Source organism: Melanotaenia boesemani, chromosome 23, assembly GCF_017639745.1.
Source record: "Melanotaenia boesemani isolate fMelBoe1 chromosome 23, fMelBoe1.pri, whole genome shotgun sequence".
Lineage (NCBI taxonomy): Eukaryota > Metazoa > Chordata > Actinopteri > Atheriniformes > Melanotaeniidae > Melanotaenia > Melanotaenia boesemani.
Window position 1 is genome coordinate 4,700,979 of NC_055704.1, and position 14,783 is coordinate 4,715,761.

The 14,783-nt window shown below is 42.5% G+C and overlaps 1 protein-coding gene across 3 annotated transcripts in view; it reads left to right on the plus strand.

Annotated features, from left to right (window-relative positions):
* cped1 (cadherin-like and PC-esterase domain containing 1) overlaps positions 1-13,354 on the plus strand; it is a 40,549-nt gene extending 27,195 nt beyond the window's left edge. For all 3 annotated transcript variants that reach the window (XM_041977857.1, XM_041977858.1, XM_041977859.1), the window contains 9 exons: positions 2,927-3,113; positions 3,182-3,350; positions 9,774-9,873; positions 9,981-10,117; positions 10,201-10,421; positions 10,515-10,616; positions 10,707-10,794; positions 10,874-11,020; positions 11,371-13,354. In XM_041977857.1, the coding sequence (XP_041833791.1) occupies positions 2,927-3,113; positions 3,182-3,350; positions 9,774-9,873; positions 9,981-10,117; positions 10,201-10,421; positions 10,515-10,616; positions 10,707-10,794; positions 10,874-11,020; positions 11,371-11,640 (1,421 nt within the window). In that variant the 3' untranslated portion in view covers positions 11,641-13,354. The remainder of the gene's footprint in view (positions 1-2,926; positions 3,114-3,181; positions 3,351-9,773; positions 9,874-9,980; positions 10,118-10,200; positions 10,422-10,514; positions 10,617-10,706; positions 10,795-10,873; positions 11,021-11,370) is intronic.
* The last annotated feature ends 1,429 nt before the right edge of the window (positions 13,355-14,783 follow it).

Below are 14,783 nucleotides of genomic sequence, written 5' to 3' on the forward strand. Positions count from 1 at the left end.
AGGTCCACTGAATCCTCTGGGGAGGAGATAGAGGACAGGTAATGTTAGGGGGGAATCTCCAAGATCACATCCACATCCAGATCCAAGTCCGAAGTCCTGTATCCAATATCCAAACAAGTAATCCAGTTATCCAAATCCAATAATCAAATCCAAAGACAGTCCAAGGGTCAATGCACAGACAGGTTCCAAACAATAGACAGCAAAGTTACCAGACAGGGGGCAGGCAGGATCAGGTATTCCAGGTCAGAAAACGGGTCGGAGATCAGAACACAGGCAGGCAATAATGGCTGGAAACGTGCAGGGTAAACCGAGACGATCTGGCAAAGGAGTGGTGCTGTGCACTGGTAAATAAAGCAAGCAGCGCAGGTGGAGCGCATCAACAATCAGGAGCGCACCGGAGGAAAGATGCCTTCAGGGATAGCTGGGAGAATCTAACCACAGGCAACCTCCGTGACACTGCGTCCCACTCTGCTGGGTCTTAGAATGAACGATTGAAGCTACTACACATTCTTTTACTGACTGCTTTGGGATGACTTTTTGGCACCATAACGTAGTGCGGTTCCATTACTTTCATTAGCTGCCTGAAGCCCTTGTCTTCAACAACGGAGTATGGTACATATCCTTGCAAATGAAACCGCAATCACCTCTATTATAGTGGACCCAGGCCGATGAGCCACATCATTGGTGAGAAACATGTTGAATCACATTGGATTTGGATGTTTAGAGAATGAAATGCTTTGGTTAATGACAGCAGATTTAATTTACAATTATCAACTTCCCTCTGGGATTAAAGTTTTTTTTTGTTTTCATTTAATTCTCACCTGGTTCTTATTGCAACTTTAGTGCATTAATAGCAGCAATTACATTGGAGAAACCAGACGTTGCTGCAAACTGCATTGTTTTGTTTGCCTGTTCTGCCCCAGTGTAGGAAACTTAATGTAACGTTGTGACAAACCAATGATGTTGTCTAACACGTCTGACAATGCGACTGAAGGTTGACTGCACGGCGCCGAAAAGGGGGGTAAAGGGGAAAGATTCTAGGGGCCCATGATTGACAGGGGCCCAGAAGGGCCCTCAATGCAATTGTAATACTAACAAAATTATCTAATAATCAATAGTAAACTTATAATCACGCAAACATTTTAATTACAGTGCATTGGTATCACTAAGGTTCTTTGTTTTGGAAACATTTGTCAGCTATGACTGTAATGTAGGTCAGGTCAGTAGTTTGGGACTCATCCTCCTGCTTTGCAGTAGGAACAGAGACATTTCTAGTGCAGCAGACTGGGTGATGCTTTCAATCCAATCAGAGAAATATTTACATTTTCTAGATATCAGAAGATTAACTAGCAACAACCATATAGCATCATATATGTTTCCACTAATGTAATGCTTCACCTGTGAGTCTACAGATCTGGAGATGAATTAGACTTCATGTGTTGCTACATGAGGGAGACGATGACGTGGAGGATTATAAGTCAAATAAATTTCTCTTGACATTGTTGGTGAAATGACTGAAAGCACCTTTAAGTAAAACAAAATAATGGGAGGCCACCAGAAATAATGATTGTGATGCTATTACACATGACATTACATGATTGGAGATACTATATAATAGAACAGCTGATAGAATAGAAAGCTGGACTTCAGGACTTGATAAGTGATTTTCCTCAGAGAAAGGACAGTGATGGTGAATGAGACTGCAAGAGCTTGACTCAGCAATAGTGTACCTTTACAACTCCTTGATATCTTATTACACAAAGTTCTACCTTTTAAAATGTGATTATTTAATTTTAAAGAGGCTCCCAGCCGTTGTTTGTCTGTAAATCTCCACAGTGGTTTGCTTGTGACTGTGTTACATTCTGGTCCTATAATACAACAAACCACGTGAGGTCCGGATAGTTTCTGTTTCTGAGCCTACCTACGTTATTTTACCATTTGCATCTGATTTAATGATGATAATGCTCGCAATACAAGAAATCTTAAAAAACGAGGGTCCATTTTGTTTTTGATAGTGATTTAGATGAGATTTGATTTGATTTCGTTTTCATGTAAGAGGTTATTTTGTATTTAAGTTTTGTATTTGTAATTTGTTTTGTATTTATCATGAGATAATTAATTAAGTATATAAAAAAAGATAGATGTGTTTTTAAATATAAAGCATACATCTTGCAGCAAATAATTGCATCTAAATTAACTTCATTGTGTTTTTAGTGCCTCCCCATGCCAAGCAGTCTGTCATTTTTTTCTTTTAATTTCATTTCTTTTAATTGAATTTCTTTTAATGCTATTTTGATGGTCAAAGTCGTTCACAATAAAACAACATATTTCAGTGGTTTTACTCTGTACCTTCAAATTTTGTGTGTGCGGCTGGTCTGAGTTGCTGTGAAGGTAGGAACATTTTCCGGTTTGGTTTTTATGAATCCTAAAAGTTGACTAGAAATGGTGTACACTGGTTTTTGTATGTAGGCCAGATTTAGAAATGAGGGCCCTGGTGTATGGTCGAGGTGAGACGATTGTCCTGTCTTGACTATTTGTTCTTGATCAGATATATCTGACTCCATCCAGTAGAGGGCGCTACTGCAGTATTTATAAAGTGAGAGGAATACACTGGCTGATCCCATTGAGATCACAGTTCCCACATGTCCACCCAGATCTAGTCCATTTTTAATATTTAAGAGAAAAGGCAGGTTTATGTCTCAGTGATCTAACCGTTGCTCAGATGGACACAATTTAAAATTCTGATTGTCATGATTCATGGTTTAAATGTAGAATCTAAAGGCAGATGTTGATGTTTGCATCAATGTTTTTCAGAGTTGGTTTAATAATGTCCTGTTATTCTGTTGACTGGTGACAAAACTGACCCGGTGGACCAAAGTCTCTGCTGAGTCGCTCTGTGATTCGTCAGTGCCTCTGTGTGTCTCAGGTGTGTGCGTGGATCCCCACCTACGACAGATCTACACAGACCCCCCCCTCATCCTGACTCCGCCCTTCAGCCCCTCAGTGAAGGAGTATCACACCGAGGTGACATTTGACACGGTGATGGTTCGGATCCGGCCAGAACCGGTCAGCAGCACCTGCAGGGTTCACCTGGACGAGCAATGTGGACCAAGGTGAACCTGGCCCCAGTCAGCTGACCTCTGACCTCATAGATCATGTCTTTAAAGCCTTTTCTGTTCAGGATGGCCAACTATCCAGTTGGCCTAGGCAACGGCAGAATCAGCATCCTGGTGACGGGGGGTTTCGAGCAGAAGGTGGCTGTCATGACGATTTACACAGTCCACGTGCACCGAGAGAGTCGGCCCAGCATGCCCATGTTTGGAGATCATGTGATGTGCAGCTTCGTGCAGGTGAGTCAACTGGAAGTGATGTCACACGTTTGCAGGACTCCCGAGATCCAGTTGGATCGGGCCCTTTTGAGTGGTCCCTGTCCAGCTTGAGCACTGGCCTCTGGTTCTGATTTATTTCTGGGTCCAAGTCCAGGAGCAGAGGAATGTTGGCGGCTTCATCTGGGTGTTATTTCACTTTTAAATTCTCCTCACAGCCTGGCGAGGCATGAGGCTGCATTCAGAACAGCTTCCACATATTGATCACGTTACCATCAGCTTCACGGTTCTGACCCCACACGGGAGGGTTGTTCTTCTGATCCAAATGTCATGAGTGAAGATAAATCTCATCTCAATGGGGGAGAGAACAAGCTTTCTGCTCTCTGATCTGACACTGAACTTCCTGAAAGCAGAGTTTTTTAAGAGTTGTTTAACCTGATTTGTTACCATGGTAACAGACGCTGAGTAGCTGTACTCAAAGTTCTCTTCAGAGGTTTAGTTTAAAGCAGCTTGATTTCCTGGCGATGGGAACGTGACCAGTGGTCGAACTGGATGTCAGGTTTTCATCCAGAACTTTAGTAATCTGAAGAAGAAGCAGGCAGGGAGGCAGACGAGGACCAGAGCCTCGGCACAAGAAAACTACAGAAAACAGAGTTAAGCAGGTCAGTCATGTTGAGAGATTTTACTCATTCCTAGACATATTTAATGAATTCCTATCACTATTAAATACATTTTTATGATTGCTAATTCCAAGGACAATTTAATTAATTTGTAGGACTGTTTAATCATTCCTGGAAATGTTTCATTAGGTCCTAGGCATTAGGTATTTCTTTCATTTTTAGGACAACTTTACTAGTTTGTAGATGTATTTACTGCATTCCTAGGACTATTTATTATATTTTCAGGGCAATTTTAGGTATTCCTAGGAATACTTGACTAATTTCTAAAAGTATTTAATGAATTCCTAGGACTATTTAAGAAATTTTGAGGACTAAGTCACAAATTCCTAGTACTATTTAATTAACTAACAGGATTAATTTACTAATTACTAGAACTATTTAATTCATTCTTAGGGCAACTTCACTAACTCTTAGGACTTTAATTAGTTCCTAGGACTATTAGGAACTAAAGTTGCCCTAAACTATTTAGGGAAACTACCAATTAATAGGACTATTTTACTAATCCCTAAGAATACTTTAAAAATAGCTAGGAATACTTTACTACTGCCTAGAAGTACTTAATAATTTCCTAGTATTATTTATTTGTAGGACTACTTTTCTAATTCCTCTAATACCTCTTTAATTCTACTTTTCTAATTCTAATACTTTTTCTAATTCCTAGGACTTAATTAATTCCTATGACAATTTAATTAAATCCTGCTTCACTAATTCATAATTCATTGATATTAATTAAACAATTTTTATGAATGGAAAATGGATAGTACTTATATGGCACTTTCCTAGTCATGTGTTGACCACTCAAAGCACTTTTACACCAAATCGCATTCAACCATTCACACACTCACTCATACAGCACTTTTATTGTTAAATAAGTGTTTTGTGCTATCATTCACTTTCATGCCCCAGTAGACACAGCCGCCCCCCTATGTTTACATTCATTCCTAGAAGAATTAACAATAAATGTTTAGGACAACTTTACTAATTTATATAATTACTGCATTAATTCTTGGAACTATTCAAATACTTCATAAAATTTTTTAATTAGGTCCTGGAACACTTTTACTAATTACTATTTTAGTAAATCCTAGGACTATTTAATTAATGCATAGGACCGTGTCTCTAAATACTATGACTATTTATTTAAATCCTAGAACTATTTGATTTAGTCCTAAGGCAACTTTACCAATTAATAGAACTATACTAATTCCTAGAACTACTTAATAAGTTCCTAGTACTATTTCATAAATTTTTAGGGTTACCTTTCTAATTCCTAGTATTACTTTACACATTCCAAGATGAACTGGGCTGCTATTCTCTAGTTTCCACTGAAAGTAATGTGGTTTTCTTTTAGGAGGGGATAACATTTTCTACTGTGTTCCAGGTGAATTTACTCTGACACAGTAACACATATCTGGATTCCAACATCTAAAGACTCAGTTGTTTAAGGAGCATTTCCACACTTAGCCTAACTCTTCTACTAACAGAATAAGTTAGAAAAATTTGTCCAGCTCTTTGGCTCAACCAAGTACTGAATAAGCTGTGTGCACTTATGCCCTAGTTTATATTGTTTGATGAATTTGGGATCTTGTATTTAAACAAAATTACTTACAAAAACTACAAAAAACTACACTGCCTCTACATGACACCACCTGGGTCCAACTGGACTCACAGCAGTCTGACTACCATTTAATAATGATGTCCCATCTTGTCTGAATTCTTGCTTGTTTTGTTTTTACTCTCAAATGTAAGTTGCTTTGAATAAAAGCGTCTGCTAAATGACTGTAGAATAGAATAGTAATCTCACATGTCTCAGCTTTCTGTTGAGACCAGGATTAAACATACAGCCCTGTTAGTTGTGAAGATATACTTCATTGACTCTGTGTGATTTCAGGCAGGAAGCAGAAAAATAGGCCTGGTGATGAAGAGACACCTTTAAATCGGAAGGAATTCAGAACTCAGATGTAACTGGAGTTTGGGTATGAAACTTTTGCTTGGGTTTCTCAGTCAGCCTGAGATGTGATGTGTGTGGGGGCCAAAAATGAAGACACAAATGTTTGGCATCCCTGGCACAGAAGGAATGTGGTGGAACATGTGGGATGTGGTTCCTTCTTCCAAAAGAAAGCGCCATAACGTTTGGGATGATGGTTTCAGCTTCTCATCCCAATCAGAACCTCCCACCTCCCAGACTGAACATGTGCAGAAGGAGAACTCGTTAAATCTGGTTCTGATCCGCGTCAGTAAACTGAGACCAAAAAGGTTGAGTTATGTAGCATCACTGAGAAGCTGTGGGCCCTGCCCCCAGGTGGCCCCTGCACCCTTCAGCCATTCTCTCTGATCCACCTAAAGGCCTCAATTAGAGGAGGGCCAGGTGAGGAGGGCAGGTGCTGCTGGGGGCAGCAGGGCCCCTGGCCAGCCCCTGGGGAACAGATGGCCCATTGATGCTGTGTGTCCTTTGAAGTGGCGTGAAGATGAAATGAGAGAACAGGTGTGTTCCGGTGAGGCTGCAGAGCTGAAGTCAGATTTAATAAAGTTTGAATGAGGTCACATGATGTACTGTGGCTCCGCCTCCTTCAGCCTAGGATGAAAAATTTGTTTTAGTTTTATTATTCATACCAGGTGGATACCAATGGTGACCCTCTCTAACCCCAAGAGGAATTCGTCATCAGACTTCCTGATGTTTGTTATGCTGTCATGTGACACGTCAGAGGTGGGAGGGGCAAACGATGCTCCTCTAGGATGCCATGTTGTTGTGATGTGCTGTGGTTAGCCAGGTCTCTGTAATGCTATGTATGGTGGCAGGTTCTCCTTGGTCCTGCTGATATCTGAAGGAAATGTTGATCAGGAAACAAAGGGGGAAATAAAACCACTGTAGTGGTTTTTGGTGGATTCGGTTCTCTCTCCAAGAGATAAAACCACATCAAGACACATGAGAAATAATGTTAATGTTTGTGTTAAACTAAACATGTTCATTCTTTTATTTTTAAATAATTTATTTGTTTATTGTTAATATTTCTCTTTATTTACATTCTTGAATTTATTTAGCTTTTAAATAATTGTAAATACATTTATGCATTAGGAGGTTAATGACCTCTAGAGGTGGTCTCTAATAAACCAGTTCTGTGGAGGCCAACGTAGTTCGGTCCTGGTCAGGTGGTTTAGGCTGCATTCATCCAGACTCTCTTATGTCTTCAATCATCCAATAAACACCAGCGGTCAGCAGCAGAATCAGCTCTGACCCACAGACAACGCATCTCCATGGAAGCAGAAAATAAACTGATTTATTGTTCCAGAGAAATGATCATCTACTAACTGATCAGTTTCGTGTTGCCATAGAAATGGATTCAGATTTATGTGTGTTACCTCGGAGGGATTTGAAGCGTTTCTTCTTCTTCTCCTTCTCCATAAGACTAAAAGTTTCCTCTGCTTTTGTTTCTGACCCGCGGATCTGTGAGATTGATGAGGGGCGTTCCAGGCGACGTGGCGGCTTGGCCTGAAACGTCTGCTTGTTGTGGGATGAAAGCCTGGCGGTGCGTTTGGTGTCCCGCCGTCCGTCCCAGTCCCAGAGTTTACTCTGAGCTCAGGTACGAACAAGAAAATCCCTGTTAAGTTTTCTTGTTGCACTTTGTTGCGAGCTGTGTCGCCAGCTTGAGGAATGTGACGCTGCCGCGAGAAAACCTGTGGCAGCACAAGAAGAAGAAGAAGAAGAAAAGCAAGTGTTTGGGAGGACGTGGAGGACGGCGGTGGCTGTGAAGTCAGAGCCAGACATGGCAGCTCCGAGGGGCCCCTGAACCTACCTGAAGGGTTCATCTGACCTCTGACCTCTGATCTGATGAAGATGAAGAAACGGTGCTTGGATGAGGAGGAAGACTAAAAGATGAGGAAAACTAGGAGTTAGAGGATGAGGAAGAGGAGGAAGACTAGAAGGAGGAGGAGGGAAAAGACTGGGAGTTTGAGGAGGGGGAAGATCATAACATTAAAAGTGAGCAGAAGAGGAGGTGAAGATGAAGACCAGAGGCCTCATTTGTAAAGCGTAGGAACAAAAACGTCAAATATTGTCAACTTTTGCAATTTATGAAAACTAAACTTGCTACCTCCTCGCAACTCTGACCCAGGTATACGCACAAAATCTACACAATCCACTATTACCGTTCACACCACATGTTAGATATTAAAGCTGTTTGTAGAAATAAAGATGCACATTCCATATTTATTCTCCTAAGATCCACGCTCGGGGGAAAATCAGGATTTGATATTAATAAGAAGCTCAACCACTAAAACATGTTCTGTCATTGTGAAACAAAACTTGCATGTTATAAAATCCTTCCAGCTAAATAAGGTGCCAGTCTGCTGCCAGCATGTAGCAGTCAGTGTGGAAAGTAGCTTTGGTCCTTCATTCCAGCAGAGCGGGACCAGACTGGAGGCTGGAGGTCTAGAAGTGATGCTACGCTAATGAAACAAACAAGAGGAGGATTTCTTTCATTTATTTATTCTTACACAATGCTTTTTTATTGTTGTCCTCATTTCTGTCCACACGGTCTTTATTTCCTGCAACTCCTCGGCCACCTGGTTAATAGTGGTGATTGTGTCCCTCTGCACCGCCCACCCAGCTCGAGCACCGCCCACCCAACTGGAGCACAGTCCACCCAGCTGGAGCACCCAGCAACATAAAAGAAATATTATTTAATTCTAAATAAACTGCTTCCAATCTCAGATGTATCTGTACATATTTTTCTTATAAATTAAAACAAATTACCAGCATCTTTTCTGTCATTTTGCTGATGCTTTTCTCCAAAGCGTTTTACCCCTGTGGGAATCGAACTTCGATCTCCCGGATGGCAAATGGCAGACGGATGCTCTACCGACTGAGATATCTAGCCGGATGTTCCGATGCCTCTGGCGTGTCTTCCCTTCTGACACTGTGATGACAGCATCTCCACCTGCTGCCACTATTCTGCCTTTCTGACACCAGTAATGCCCACACCGTGCCCACCAATTAAACATTTTTACCTTTGTCAACGTGGTCCATCGGGATCTCTGTCTCACACCCTGAAAAATTCCACTTCTTAACTCTTTTGCCCACCCAAGCCATAATGGAAATGATGTGATGAATATGTATTACAGGCGTCCACCTGACCATTTATAGCCACCATGTGGGCGGAGCAAGGCGTTCCCTCACGTGCGCCTGCTTTAGAGTTGATTCTGATTTATAAACGGAAACAGGCGTGGTACATGTGTGCGCACACTTTGATAAATCTGAAAGTAGAAGTGTCAGCATTTCCTTTTTGCGCTGCAAACGCAGCCTGTAGTTTGCTTTGCTATGCTCAGTCTGATAAATAAGGCCCCTGGAGTCTTCATCAGAGGTTCTAAAACCTGAGTCCCGGTCCTGAAACCAGATCCTGAGATCAGATCTTGGACCAACCAATGTTGGTTAAGGCTGAGCTCTTGTCAGCACTGACTGAAACACCATGGAAACACTGACTTGTCTCAGTGTTTCCACGGAAACACCGCTTGCTACCTACTGTCCCCCGTCCTACCTACTGTCCCCCATCCTACCTGCTGTCCCCCGTCCTACCTACTGCCCCCCGTCCTACCTGCTGTCCCTCGTCCTACCTGCTGTCTCCCATCCTACCTGCTGTCCCCCATCCTACCTGCTGCTCCCCATCCTACCTACTGCCCCCTGTCCTGCCTACTGTCCCCCATCCTACCTTTTGTGCCCCCCCCCCTCCAACCATCTCACCTGCTTTTCCATCTATTGTCTGTGTTTCAGGACTGTGGTCTCCTGGTCCAGCCTGGTGTCTCCTGTGGTCTTCAGCCTCACATTACGTCTCAGATTCCAGTTCAGACCTGCAGCTCAGGACATGTCCCAGGTCTGATGTCTCACCTGTGTCCATCTCACATGTCTGTCTCTATCTCACCTCTCATCTCTGTCTCACCTGTCTCAGTCTCACCTTTAGTCTGTGTCTTTGTCATTCAGGCCGGTGGGTGGTTCCGTGTCTCAGCTGTTCTGACAACAGGACGTGTGATTGGAGAGAGGTTGCCTGGCAAGCAGATGGCTGTTACCACAAGGTGGTGCCCCGCCCTCTGCTGCAGGAGTGTATGAGTGACAGGAAGGTGAGGTCATCTGATCTCAGGTCTCTGATCGGGTTGGTCTCTGTCCTGAAGGAGACGGCTCACCTGTGGTTGCTGCCCCTCAGGTGTTGTTCATCGGGGACTCAACCAATCGCGGGATGATGTACTTCCTAATGGAGCGAGTCAACTCCAGTCTGGAGGACTGGGAGAAAGCTCACGACACGCTGGTTTACCCGTACCTGAATGGAGGACGGACTCAGGTCAGCTACTCATATTACCCTCAGTTCTGGCTGGACAGAAAGCGAAGGCCGACGTTCAGGGAGGCGCTGCTGCAGCTGCTCGCCAGGTGAGAGGAAGTTACCTGTCAGGTAGAGGTGGGAACAAGTGAGTTCATCTTTACTGCTGCTTGTAATGGTCCTCCATGATTACTTCTGTAAAGGTCCCGACCTCTAGAGAATTCTAATCGGACCATTCTGGTGGTGGGTGGAGTCCAGTGGCTAAATACCAACCATCTGAGGACAGTCCAGGAGGTGTTGGACAGGTAAGAGTCACTGACACAGGTTTCATCTAGCAGTAGACCTCACACTGATCCCTGATAAAAAATACTCCACCTGCTCCTCCTCTTCCTTAGAGAGTTTCTGGGTAACATCCTGGTGGTGGTGAAGTCTCTGGGCCTGGGCTTCCATCTTCCTGTGGACGGGGTCCGGTCTTTGAGCCTGGTCGGTGTGTCTCCTGCTGCCACTTAAAACCATGTACATGTTGAAGGTTATCAGACCTACTGATGTTCTCCTTTTCCAGGTGGAGATACAAAACCTGTTTAAAGAGAACAAAAATGTCATCGCCGCTGCAAAGCATCATGGGTATGAGGTCATTGACACGTTCAGCATCACGATGGGTCGATACAAAGAATTCCTGCAGGGACGATGTGCCTGCCACTTCCACGAGGTAACTGAACAATCGGCTGATTTATCCCGAAAATCCGCCGATTTATCCCAAGAGTCAGGATTTTTCAGTAATCCAAAGTTATTTTTATTCTCCCCAAATTCTTTTCTTAGTTCCCAAAAGCAAAGTTCCAGTTCTAATCAGTTTGTCATTTTTAAAAGTTGCATTTTCCCAAAACATAAATTCTTGTTTCCAAAAGAAAGTTTCTAATTTACTGAACCATTTGCCAAAACAACTGATGCTGTTCAAAATGGAAACATTCAAGTTCCTAAATGAAAGATTCCAGTTCACAGAGTTTGCAGCTGGTGGCCTGGTCCAGACTAACTGCCTCAAACCAAATCTCCTCTTCTCAGGTAGAAAAGTTTAGGTCCTTGAAGACATCTGATGACTCACAATCTTTCACCAAAAAGGTCGGACCTGCTGGAGTCAGACCTGCCAGAGCTGGATCAGAATTCCAACCTACCGTGCTGGACACGGACCAGGAGACTGGGTCCAGTCCCCAAAGCTATCATGTTAAAGGACCAGTGAACCAGGTGTACTCTGAGATCCTGCTGAGCCGCCTGTGTCCCAAAGCCAGGGACGGGGGAACAGGTGAGACTCACCTGTTTCTGGACCGAGATTGAACCGGCTGATGCATAATCATTCAACAGTTTTTCCCGATTTCAACTAGAGAACGAGAACAATCATAAAGGTGGAATTCCAGGAGTGTATGTACCGAAAACTTAGACAATAAAAAAGCTGCAGAGGGAAATATGAAGGTCAAAAAAACTGATTATCAGATTATTTAATTTAAAGGTTATTTAATTATTAAAAAAGAGAGAATGCTTTTTTCACTGAACTTTTTCAGAACGTAAAGTGGCGTCGATCCTTCAGGCGATGTCTACGTACGGCTTCACATTGGTTCATCATGTTCACCAGAAATATTATGTTTCATCCAAATGATGGTAAAATAAATCTGTATTAAGGGTTCGGATTACCTGGTCATCTGATCATAAATGGTCAGATGACCAGGTAAAAGTCAAATTATCAGGAAACACTTTCATATGATCAATCAAACTTCTCTGTAAACTAGATGTTGTTCTCTGCCTACAGTTTAATTTCAACTAAGTAGTCCTTCAGTACTTGTACTAGCTGCTGTTTAATGGGCACTAACTAGTCTCTAAGATGGTTTTTATTACTGCAGGTAACTAGTAAGTGTAGTGTGCTAACTTGTTTCTGGGTCTAACAGGTAGTTTACTTACCCAGTAGTATTAACTAGTGTTCATTAATGCTAATTATTATTAAAAGTTTACTGAATAGGTTTTAGTTTAAAACCAACTTGCAAAGAAACTAGTTTTTAACATTCATTGGTATAATTGTACATCTGCATCAATCCAATGAACACTATTCTGATGAATACTAACAGCTGTAGCATAACTCATTTACCACTTCTCACACTAACCAGGATTGAGTTAAAGTTAGTGTCTGTTTATTCTTTCATTAATTTTTCAGTCATGAACTAATTCATGACCTAGCTTAACTGGTTCCTAACACATATTATGTGGTGAGCAGAAGCCAGAAATAACTAATTAACATTAACAAGTCTCTGAAGAAAAATAACTAGGATACATTTTTAGTTATTTGCCACAAACAAATCTTTTATTAACGCTAATTAGTATCTGGTTCACCTTACTAAACAAGTCTTATATACAACAGCAAATGCACTATTTGGTGCATATTAACTATCTAGTCTATTAGGAATGGTAGTCTCTTGACCATGCTAACTAGTTTCCAAAACATAGTAAACAACACACTCACTAGCCTCCTGTGCACACTAACTAGAATCCTATACAAACTTTCCCACCTGTTCATCATTAACTAACTATAGTTGCACAGTAACTGGTTTTCTGGTCATACAATTATTTAAAGTAGACTAAAATCTATCTGGTGCTCATTAACTAGTCTTTTATTCGCAGTAGTCTTTCATGGATATTAACTAGTTTTTTGTGTCTAGTAACTAGTATCTGGTGAACTATCCAATCACAGGAGGCCTCCCAATGTCCATGTGCTGCTGTTTGTATCTGAGCTGTGATTGGGCGTCTCATCAGAGTGTTTATACTGGGCCTGGTGATTGATTGGTTGATTGATTATTGTATATTGGATCATATCAGAACCAAAGACTGGATGGAAACCGCGTTTATCACTAGAACCACTCGTCTTATCTTATTTCTTGTTGATATATTTTCTATATTTTTCTACAGATGTTGATTTATTTTTTTCTGAACTTGTGTAAAAACATATTTATATAAAATCTTAAGCAAAAGCTGAAGAAAATATTTCCTATTAATATTAATAAAATATAAATAATCTGATTTCATGTTTCTGTTTTTACTTTTAATTCTGAGTGAAGTTCTGAAGGATAATTGGAAGTTTTATTGATTATTGTTTATGGATCAAACAGACCAATGTTTGTCTGCAGGCTTCCAGAGGCCTGGACTAAGAAGTGTGACTAACAAACTCGGATATATCTGGCCTGCTGCTTCTGGCCTAGATGATGTGTTTAATTCTTCACATTTGTGAAGAATAATTGTCCCCTCTTTCATGTGGAAGTAGCGGCTCTGCAGGGTTTCTGTTTTGTCTGTGATTGGTCAGACGCTGCAGACCCCGCCCCTTTTATGTGAGCGCGCAGTGATCTAGATGGAAAACGCCAGCTACGTAGTACCGCTGATCAGGATCCTGAATGTCTGGGAAAGTCCACCCAGGTAACAGAGAGATATCCGGGTATGTTAGTACCGATTCCTGGCCCAGGCCTCTGGTCTGTTTGTTCATCACACGGTCAGCAGGTATCCATAATGTTTTTGATCCACCCGACCAGTTAGAGTCCAGCTGTGACGTCAGCATCTGAGCTGGTCCAATGAGGATCGTCCTGGACGCAGACTGGTGTAGTCTGCAACTTCTCGCCCCCTCAGAGTCACAAACTTAGGTTGCGCAGAAAGGACGCTCGGGTTCGGTTCTATAACGCATGAGGACCGGGATCAACGCAAGCGCTCCGGGACCGGGTTTCAGCATGAGACAGAGACTTCTGATGGACCGATGAGGAGGGATGGAGACCCGGAGCTGTGGGGTTCGACGCATGTTGACTCTGACTCTGCTGCTGGCCTCGGTGTGTCCGTTGCGCTGCCGGGCCAGCTGGGTGTAAGTACCGGACCCGCTAAACCGGACCAGGAGCGGTCCGGCGCTTGCGGAAAATTAATAACAACTAAAACACTTTTTATTTACAGTTTTATTTTTATTTTTTCGTTTTTAAAAAAGAAAAGATTAAACTGAGTTTCTTTGTTTAACATTTATACACGCTGTTCTGCAGCGCCAGCTGTGCGCACGCCGGCCGCAACCAAAGCGCGTTTTAACGGGCCTCTATGTACCTGCTCAGGTAGCCGGACCGAACCGCGCCTGAACTTCTGGTTCTGATAGCAGCTCGCGGAACAGCGCACACAAAAAAGTATCTTTTTTCTTAAATCTGAGCCCGCCTGATGCAAAACAAGCGCGCGAGGTGTTTTCCCCTGCGCGCGCGTCTGTTCAGTTCCATCCGGTAAACTAAAGTTCTGTTTATCCGGGACAAGTTCTGACTCAACATGTCTGGTTCCGCTCAGAGGAGACAGAACCGAGTTAGACCTATCCCGGTTCTGATGGAGCAGGACCGAATGAACAACCAATCATCTCTGATTTAATCATGGGCGGATCTACAGGGGGGCAAGGAGGGGCAACAGCCCCCCTGGTTTATAGCCAT